We start from the raw sequence: 9,777 nt of genomic DNA on the forward strand, positions 1-9,777 counted from the left end.
GAAGTCTCTGCAGCAAGTATTTTCAAACAGCCACAAGCACCTATGTGTGTTCAGGCCAGCACTGAACAGAGAAGCTTGCATGCTTACCTAACTTCATGGGAGCAGTTTGGAATATTAATACTTATTCAGAACGAGCATTTTCTGAATAAATGCATTATTGCTGATGAAGTCTGTGCCTTCTTTTTATGACCAGTTCTTGAGTTTTGTGTTGCACCATCAGATTGACACCACCAGAGCAGGAACTAATTTTTCCATATGGTGCTGTGAAAGTAATGAGATCAAAATAACTGTTTATATTTTTAAAAACAGAGGGGGGAAATATAAATTATTATTGGGTAAGTTAAATATTCTGGAATATGTACACTGAAGTCCTCTTACTTAGAAATGAAGGAAACATCTCATTAATTGCCACTTTTCACCCACTTCTCCCTTCTCTTCAACTTCCCTTCAGCAGTGATGTTCCGAATGGATCAGCTTTGACCCAAGAGAACATTGGGCTCCTGTCAAACAATATGGCATCTCTGAGCCTGGCAGAGGACCCCGAGGGAGGAGGAGAGGGCCATGACTCCCAGCGAGGGGGAGTGACACCCACATCTGCTCCATGAAGCGAGGCCAGCACACCCTGGAGCTCCTTCTGCTGAGGTGTCAGCAGCTTCCATCGGGTGTTTTCTTCCAGGGATGATTGGATAAACCCAGGAGCAGCAGTAGTAGCAGAGCAGCAGGTCCAGAGGCAATGTGCACAAACACAACTACTAGAAACAAATCCTGCACATAGTTCACATTAACGCATTTTTTAATTAAAAAAATGAAAATTAGCAGTATCTGCAAGCAATTCAAATTAAATTTGTTTTTGTTCTGTGAATGAACTTTATTTTAATAACTTTGGACGCCTTGAATCCCAGGGCTTAAAAAAAAAAAGATATTATATATATATACTCTGTTTGATTAATTGTATGATCTTAATGAAGTAGGTTTTCTTTTATTTTGGTATTATTACATACCCAGTGCATAATTCCTTATTTACCTTACTAGAACAATTTGGCCACTTCCTTGTATGATTTAAGGGTAAACAAGGAATGAAGGTTGGAGAGTAGCTGTGAATTGCAGCATCAAAAGATGTGCAGCAAACTTCATCTTAACACAATTCCTCCCATTGTGGCCCGGAACTTAACCTGAGCTTCTTGCTTAAATTGCTGAATTTAAACTACAAATGACAGTCTTTGCAAAGGTGTGGTCCTTTTCAAAGGCTGGCATTATTTAAGGTCTGTGTGAGTTAGAATCTGCCACCTGAGTATCAACCTGCAGTTTGTCAGGGCTGCAGTGAGTCCACCCTGGATTCCTGTTCCATGGGGGAAGAATTGCACTGAGGGTGCAGCACAGATCTTGCCAGAGTTATTGAGAAGCAAATTTTGCCTGATAGATTTAATACTTCTCCAAGTAGATGCTTTATGGGCATAAGCCAGAGAAGCAGTAAGTGTCTTTTGATATTTTTTTTTAATAGATTAAAGATTTTGTTCTTGCTGCACATTTTTTACTTTTTTGGCATATGCTGAGGTAAGATCCTGGATATAAAGACCTCTTGAGAATGATTTTTCACGTGCTGCTCCCTCTCTACCTTCTTGGCCTGTCCTCATTATTTCTTTCTGGGTTAGACTACTAAGTGGGAAAGCACTGGTTATGTAATAAATTACTGCATTGCTTTGGTTGGGTAAAGCAAGAGTTAATAAATTTTCTTGGGTTTTAGTTTTCTTTCCTTAACCTTAACTCCTGCTGAGGTTCTAGCAACCTTGGGCTAAGCTTTGCATTCATCATACTGTTAAATAAAACAACAGGGGGGTGGGAGGGAATACAGTCTCACTATTGCCTACCAGTAGGAGAGTCCAAACAGAAGACTCTTTTGAGTAGCAATTATTTAATTTGCCCAGTCAAGGCACCGCGTTTATATACTATTTCACATTGAATTTGATTATGCCCTACAGACCTGGCTGGTCAAGGATTTGATACACATATTGGCTTGGGATTCGAGCTTTCTTTTTTATTTAAATAAAAATTTATATATAAATATATATATACATATATACATAGTTATATCTGTATATATATTGGGTATGTTTTAAGAATTTTTTCGCATGAGCGCAGCTGTTGTGATCAAATGTCTGGGAGGTAGAAGCACTGAATGAAAATAAAAGCATTTTTTAGCACACCCCCCCACACTTTCCATGTGTCTTAACACTGGTTTATTTCACTTTTAGTTGAACTTTGGCCTCTTAATTGCCTGGAGTAGTTTGAAGCTTGCTTTTTTCTAATGCCTCTTTTAACTTTTGGCAAAGAATCAACTTTGCACTGAAACAGCTTCATCTCCCCTTGCCCCTATCCATCTGTATCTCCTACTTGAAGCCAAGCATTCCAGCCACTCTCCTTGGAGCTGAGCAGAACTGGGGTGATGCAGCTGGGAGCCTGTCAGGCCTGTTCCTCCCTTCCCAGCTCTGGGCATGAGGAGGATGAAGGTCTTGTCCTGGCTGCCTGCTTCCAAGTCACCTGACACAGGCCCTGGGCCCTCTCATCCTTCAGTACAGAGCACCACCCTCAGGTCAGCCTTCTCCTTAATTTTAATTAGTTTGCTCCTTCCTGCTGTGTCTTTATTAACACAGGGAGCTTATCTTAGTCAAGATAATTAGTGCAATATTCTAATCTAGGAGGACAAGCCCAGAATGTGCCTTTTTTTAACTGTAGTAATTGTGGGTGTAAAATTAATTTTCAAAGATGGTTATGATAGGTTGGACACTACAGATTCATTTGTAATACTAGGAAGAAAATCTAGAGGGGCAAAAACCTCTTTACCTTTTATTTCCTGGTTCCCTCACCAAGTTAGGGATTATTCTTTTCTCCACATTTCTCCTGGAATTCTTCAGTAAGCACTATTTTAGATTGCTGGCCTACATATGATGAATGCTTCCAAAATCTCTGGATTAGAAGGGGGGCCTTACTGGGTTTTTTTTCCTCCTTCATCCAGCTCTCTGTGCTGTACTTTGTGCATAACGTCCTTGTTGTGATCAATGTGTCCAGGTGAATGCCCTGTTTGCCCAGAATTATAGTTTGGCTTGTTAAATAGTTTACTTAGTATCTACTAACAGTATTGATTTTCAACTTTGTTTCATCCCCTCTTCCTCTTACCTTTTTTCTGCTTTTTTTGCAGAAGTTTAGTTGATTAAACAAAACAGCAAAATGCAGTGCATGCTTTTAAGTTTTTTTCTGGAAATTGCACCTGAAATGTTCCAGTTTTGGAAAAACTGGGAGACCCTGGGGGACAGCTAGCTCTGTAAGTAGTGGCAGCATTGATGTTTACAAGCATGAAAATGTCTGAAGTGACTCTGTGTCTTTCTGCACTCACTCCTGTAGCCCATCATTGTCCCAGTTGTACAGAAATTCTGGCCACCTCAGTGAAATTGGTCTTGGCTGCCAAGTGCTTTAGTTCCTTCTGTTGGGCAAGCAGCAGCAGTATTACCATGGTGTCAGGGCACTGCTGCATCCTTTGGTAGGTAGGTTAAATTTTCTGCTGCACCAGACAAGTCTTGATATTTGGGTTTCAGCCAGATGGACAGCATGGACAAACCTTCAGAATAGGAAGCTTCAAGTGGTAGGTTAAGCTTCAGTGTGTCAGTGATTCAGTCAGTGTGTAGATGATGTCTGTTTATTCTGTGGTGTTATTTCCCTCCTTCTGTCAACATCTCATCTGTCTGTCCTGTGACCTAGTTCTTTTCTCTTAATAGGAGAAGTTTAAACTTTTTCTTCCGCCCTTCTTGCATGCTGTCCTATTTCAGAGTAGGGTTTGTTTTCTGTAGGTCAGAGCACCTTTCAAGCTAGCAGCACTTTTATCCCTGTTCTTCTCAAGTTCTTCTCTCTGTAGTCTTTTCTGAGCCGTCTCTCCCCTTTTTGTGTCTTTTTCTCCTGTGGCTTGCCCATCCACCCTCCCTGATTGTGTAACAGTGACAGCTTGCTGCCTCAAAACAGAGCATTCAAATGAATTCGCTTAGCCAATAACTTCTGTGAAGTTGCCTTTTCTAATGGTGTTATTACTCAGTGATGCACAAATGTGATATTGCCCCTACTGGTAGGCAAACAGGGGATCTGTATAAACATGGTAAACTGCTGTTTTTCTTTAAAGGAGAGCCAAAGACTTGTGCTTTACACTTTTTTTTTTCCCTGGTGTAGCCATTTTGATTGTCAGACATTTGTGTAGGGTATTGTGAGTTGACTGTATTATCCTAATAACAGTTTCCAAAAGTTAATGATTGTCAAGCCTTGCCCATGCATTGAATTGTGGAAAATCATTCCATTTAGTCAAACAATTTGCAATGTACTGAGATGTATCTGAGGTGTTGTGATGTGTTTTCAGTCTCTCATGCACTCTCTCAGCTGACTGAATGGCTCTTTTAGAGAGGGAGAAGGAACATAGAAATGTTATAATCCAAGAAGCCTTGTTTTTAAGTGTTTCTAAATTGAATACTGATTGAAAATTTCTTCAGTTACAGTAAAAGATAAATCTGTGTTACAAATGTGACTGACTTTTAAGTCCACTGGGACCGAAAAGATTTGTGAAACACTAGCATTGCATTAAATTAGATGTGGAAGAACCAAACTTGTGATGATATTGTCTCTTGACAGCATGGACTGAGTAAGGTGGGGCAAATTTTGTGCTAGAAAGGGCCAGGAGTGAGGCTTTTATTGATAATACAAGAGAGCTGCTGGCATTTCCCTTCCTTGAGCTACTCACTCTCACAGACTTCTTACTAAAGTTTTTAGGTTCAAAGAGAAATCTTTTAAAGTCTGAGTAGCATAAACCCTCATTTCCACTGCATTTATAATTTTGAACTATAACAAAGCAGACTTACAGGATAGTTATCTGGAAGACCCCCAATATAAAGTTTTTTTCCTGGACTGGCTCTTTCAGACCTGCTTTTATGAGAAAGAAGAAATGCCATGCCAGTGTTCAGGAGGCTCAACAGTGGGAGTGCCAGCCAGCTTCTCTGCTCAAAAATGGGAGAAAAGACCCAAACATACGCAGTGTGCAAGTTTTTGTGCTTGTCTGTGTGTGTATGGGAGAAGTGATTTTGGTCCTAGGATAGATAGAAGGAACAAGAGCAATGCTGCTGGGGCATGGTGTTACCTTCATATTCAAATTTTGTCATCATTCACTTTCCAAAACACAGCCTTCCATTCCTGCCTCCTGATGTTGCTGATTTGAAAACAACCAAAAAAAAGTTAGTGTGTCAGCAACTTAATTTCTTGTATCACAATAAATCAATTTTTCTGGGAGGAAAAAGAGAGCAAGAGTTTTTGAGTTGCCTGCATGGTAATGGAGTTATGAACTGGAAAAACATCCGCCTTGCTTGAGTAAGTGTAAACTGAATTTCTGAGTAAAAATGAAGAAGCTCTTCTGAGCCACCTTTTGTGTACAGCTATGGTGCCAAGAGATGGGTGGTTGTACAGATTATTATGTGGGACAAATTGATTTGCTCTCAATTCAAATTGACTCTTAAAATGTCAAAAACTTCATTGGGAATTTTCATTTTCATAGTGAACTGTTACCAACTGCATTATTTTATCTTGGAATGTCAGGGGATGACAGAGGCTAAAGTTAATCCTAGTTATACAGCATAAGAAAGGGATCTGGGGAAATGTTGTCCCAGCAGTGTCCTTCTACAGTTAACATGTGGCATTTATTCTTCTGTAGGAAGAAGAATGTAACTGCTTAGTGTTGTCACAGACTTCAGAGCACTTCTTGTGATGCAGGTAGAGCCTTGGTTAGCAGAGAAAGGAGAAGAAATTTAACATTTATTTTCTTTATAATTTTATTTCCTATTGGCAAGTGTGATATTGTGCCATGGGAATTGTGGCAAGCCAAGAGGCTGCAGCTTTTTTTGAAATTTCCCAGTATAAAGAGCACATGGCAATGTGGATTTGTCTGCATCAGGAACATCACAGTCATTTGATGCTTAAAATATGTGGCCATAACAATCAAAATTGGTTTCCTGTAGCTTAGTAATGTGAGTAATTATCTGATCTTTCCCAGGCAATCTTTGCAATCCCAGGGAGCTTGTGTATGATTTTTAATGCTAATTGCAAAGTATTCAGCAGTTGGAAGGGTTTAGGTGCCTAACTTCATCCAGCAAGGCAGCTTTCCTTGGATATACTGGTTGGATGTTTTCATATGCCAGGAAAGTACTGTTTTGAAGATCTGCATGTTTTAGGAAAACACAATTGTCCAATTTGAAAAATACAGTATTGGGAGAGACAGAAGCAACAGGTAGTGCAGTCTCTGGCAATAAAAAACATTAGACATGATGGAATTACATGTAAAATGCATATGGGGTAAATGTATCTGTAAGAGGAAAAAAAATATTGTGGAGTATTTGATGCTCAAGAAATTATTTGCTTCTTCATAATGTTAAAAAGATTTCGTTAATAGTTCTGTGGCAGACAGTACTCACAAGTCTTTGGCATCCAAACCAGATTGTATATCAGATGGATCCCACAACTGGATGTGTGCACTGACCTCTTTATTTGTAGCTTTTTAAAAAGAAATTTGGCAGCAGCCTTTAATAAATGCATGAAGCAGCCTGAGAGGAAGAAGCAATCCCGTTCATATCACAGCTGCTGCACAGCTCACAATTGGTTCATCTGCAGCCTCTCCCAAGTGAAGCTGATCAACATGGGCAAAACAAATCACTTTGAGAGTTTCCCCTAATTTTAAGGAGTTCCCATTCCCCCTTCAGCCTGTGCTTGCTGTGTAAGCAGCTTCCATGCTCAAAGGGTCTTTCCTTCAAGTCAGCTTAGCAGCTGTTCTGTAGCTTGGCTATTTTTCCATATTTTCTCTAACTGGTAGCGTTGTGTTAAGCTCTTCCCCTCATTGTATTTGTTGCTATGGGGAGGAAGAGGTGAAGCAAGATGTGTGAGAGGAGGGAGGAAGAATTGTGGGATCTGTATGACAGCTCCCACTTCTTTGAAATCATCTACTTCCAGTTGTGGGATTTCTCGATATATGATTTTTTTTGTGGTTTCTGTAAGTCTCATTTTCTTTGATCTTGTTAGTTCCTTACAAGTCTCCCCGAGACATTCTGCAGTCATTATCACCTTTTTGGGTGGAGTTTATTTTATTTTTTTGGGTTGTTTGTTTTGTTTGGTTTTTTAAATAACTTTTTAACATTGGTGCATATATGCTTGGGATAGAGCTCATGTAATTATCCAATCGTATTGATTGTATGTGATTGTGCCCTGCAGAGGTATATTTAACAAAAAATAAAATAAAGGATAGCCTAGGTAATAAAGAAGACCATGAAATTTGTTGAGTCAGGTTATGAACTATTTCTTAAATTTATATAGGATCCCAGACAAGTGAAATTCCATCTGCTGTGTTCATTAATCAATGCTAAACAAAATATCATTCATTTTCTCCTTGTGTTTTTCCTTGCTTTTCTTCTGCTGTTTTCTTCCTTTCATGTTTCTCTTTGCCATAAACAAAAATTCTCAATCTTTCATGGGAATGGCTGGTTCTGGGTTGATAATGTAGATAATTATTGTTTGTGGCTATCAAAACATTCACAATAGGAGTGGAGATGAAGTAGAATGTACAAGAATTCCATAAGTTGAATTCTTTGCAAGTTCAGAGAAATTACGAAGTTTTGTACATACAGGCCTGGTTGTTGGGGGAGGTGTTCAGAGGTCCATGGGGAATTGCTGTGTCTTCTCCAGGAAAGGTTAGGTGCTTTACTTCCTCTTGGGGAAACTGAGATAACAAAAGGAGTAGAAGAAAGTTCTCTATATCCAACTCTCTGGGCCTGTACTCCTGCAATATACTTTTTAGACTTGACAGAAAAACCTTCTAGGTACTCTATTGAAGTAGGACAGAATGCATTGAAGGAGGCAAAAGGCAAGAGGATACAGAGATTTGAAAGTCAGTATTGGTCTTCTTTATTTAATTCTCAGACCTTTAGAGCCGACAGTGTCGCTTTTATGTGAAAGAACAAGGGAGTGGAGACCTACTGTACATGAATGGCAGTTACATAGGGAAAAAAAAGTTTAAATGCTATTTCTTCTTCCCTCTTCTCCTTGCTTTTCTGCCTCTTTCTCCATGACTTCACCTTGCTCTCACAGAATATCTGAGGGTCCTTTGAGCTGCAGATTGAACAAAAAAAAGTGGAAAAGTGATTCATTGTGTGGTTTGTAAATAGATGAAAATGTCTACAAGGTCTTACCTGCTTTTCTGTCAGCATTTATGTTAAGTGATAAATTAATGAAGAACACTTTGAAGTATCTCTTGTTTTCTGTCTGGGATGAATGTACATTCTTCTAAATTTTGTGTGAGGGCTAAGACTGTTGGACCATCTGAGTAAGCTTTTAATCATCTCAAGGTGTGTGTTCTCTGCCAGGCTGGAGCATAGGAGACACCAAATAGCAGAGAAGCCACATATCTCCTGGGTTTGGTCTGCTCTCTTCTGACTTCACCTGTAAACAAAGTGGCTCCTTCACCTGGTCACCAGAAGTGAACAAGAAAAGATACTCAAAATAATCAGGTTTCTTTAATTGTTCAGAGCGTACATATTTTAAAATCAAACCAGACCCTTCAGAGCAAGGAGTGAGCAGGATTTGTCTAATGTTGAGCCTGGTTTGGAACTTGCCTTAAAGTGCAAGTAAGTTTTGCTCCACAGTCTGCTTTGTGGTTTTTAGTCTTCTCCTTTCACACCTTTTTGTGGTCTTTAATAAGTCATTGTCTCTAAATCTGTAACTGGATGAAGGTGCTGCTTCACTGAAAAACTGATCCTTCTACTCCAGGGCAAGCAGGGCCTTCTGCCCCTTGAGTTTGTGCATAATGCTCATTACCTGGGCACCATGGAGCAAGGTAAGGTGTGTTTTGCTGGGCTGAAGACCATCACTGCTCATTTTTAGGCCCCCTCATACTTCCACACTTAATTGCTGAAAGAGTCAAAGCATTCAGTTCCTATAAAGGAATTGTATTTAGTGGGAAATCCAGCAGAAAACTAAGTTTCAGTTGGTGATGGTTTCCTCACCCTTTCTCCCACTAGTCTGAGGATTCAGGGTCCTCAGGTAGTGACTCACTTCAAAAGGAAAAAAAAGAGCTGAATTTCAACAGTTGCTGCTTTTAAAAAGAAGATCTGAAGCACTGGAGAGTCAGATCCCTCTGGAAGGAGGTGGTGGGTGCTCTGCATCAAGAGAGATTGGGAGAAACTTGCTGAGTTTCTTAATGTGGAAAAGAGGAGAGACCAGGCTCAAGTGGATGGTGGAATTTTTGTCCCCTTTGGATATGAATAGCAGGACAGAAAGTATCTTGGAAAGATGAGCTCATGAGATTCCTTGATCCCATCTTGCTCTGTGAGTGCAAGAGTCATTTTCCCTGTGCATATCCATGAAACTCAGCAGTGAACACCCAAAGCACAAAACAAAATGAAGGCAATTTGTTCCTCCTCACCAATCAGGTATGTTTAAGAACTGTTTCTTTCCAGCTGGGATGTGTTCAGTTGTTTCTGTAACCATCTTCCTCCTAACTGTGAACTCCAACTCCCTGAAGACTAAAAATGTGGGAGAGACTAAAACCAAAGTGTGATGCTTCATCTGTCCTGTCACAGGCTGCCAGGCTTTGGTGCTTGCTTTAGAGCCTCTGATCTTTTCTTTGGGTCTGGGAGCAGCAGCTCTGGGAGAAAAACAGCCCCTGTATTAGAGCAAACAAGGCATCCAACAGTTTGGATTAACACTGGCCAT

At 40.0% G+C, this 9,777-nt stretch overlaps 1 protein-coding gene across 12 annotated transcripts in view; it reads left to right on the forward strand.

The window, feature by feature from the left end:
- Nucleotides 1-7,341, forward strand: part of RC3H1 (ring finger and CCCH-type domains 1) — a 62,314-nt gene extending 54,973 nt beyond the window's left edge. For 7 of the 12 annotated variants that reach the window (XM_026793491.2, XM_026793488.2, XM_026793493.2 and 4 more), the window contains one exon: nucleotides 452-7,341. In XM_026793491.2, the coding sequence (XP_026649292.1) occupies nucleotides 452-605 (154 nt within the window). In that variant the 3' untranslated portion in view covers nucleotides 606-7,341. The remainder of the gene's footprint in view (nucleotides 1-451) is intronic. The other 5 variants (XM_026793490.2, XM_026793494.2, XM_074546272.1 and 2 more) reach the window with 1 other exon arrangement.
- The last annotated feature ends 2,436 nt before the right edge of the window (nucleotides 7,342-9,777 follow it).

The sequence above is a fragment of the Zonotrichia albicollis genome, chromosome 8 (genome assembly GCF_047830755.1).
Source record: "Zonotrichia albicollis isolate bZonAlb1 chromosome 8, bZonAlb1.hap1, whole genome shotgun sequence".
NCBI lineage: Eukaryota > Metazoa > Chordata > Aves > Passeriformes > Passerellidae > Zonotrichia > Zonotrichia albicollis.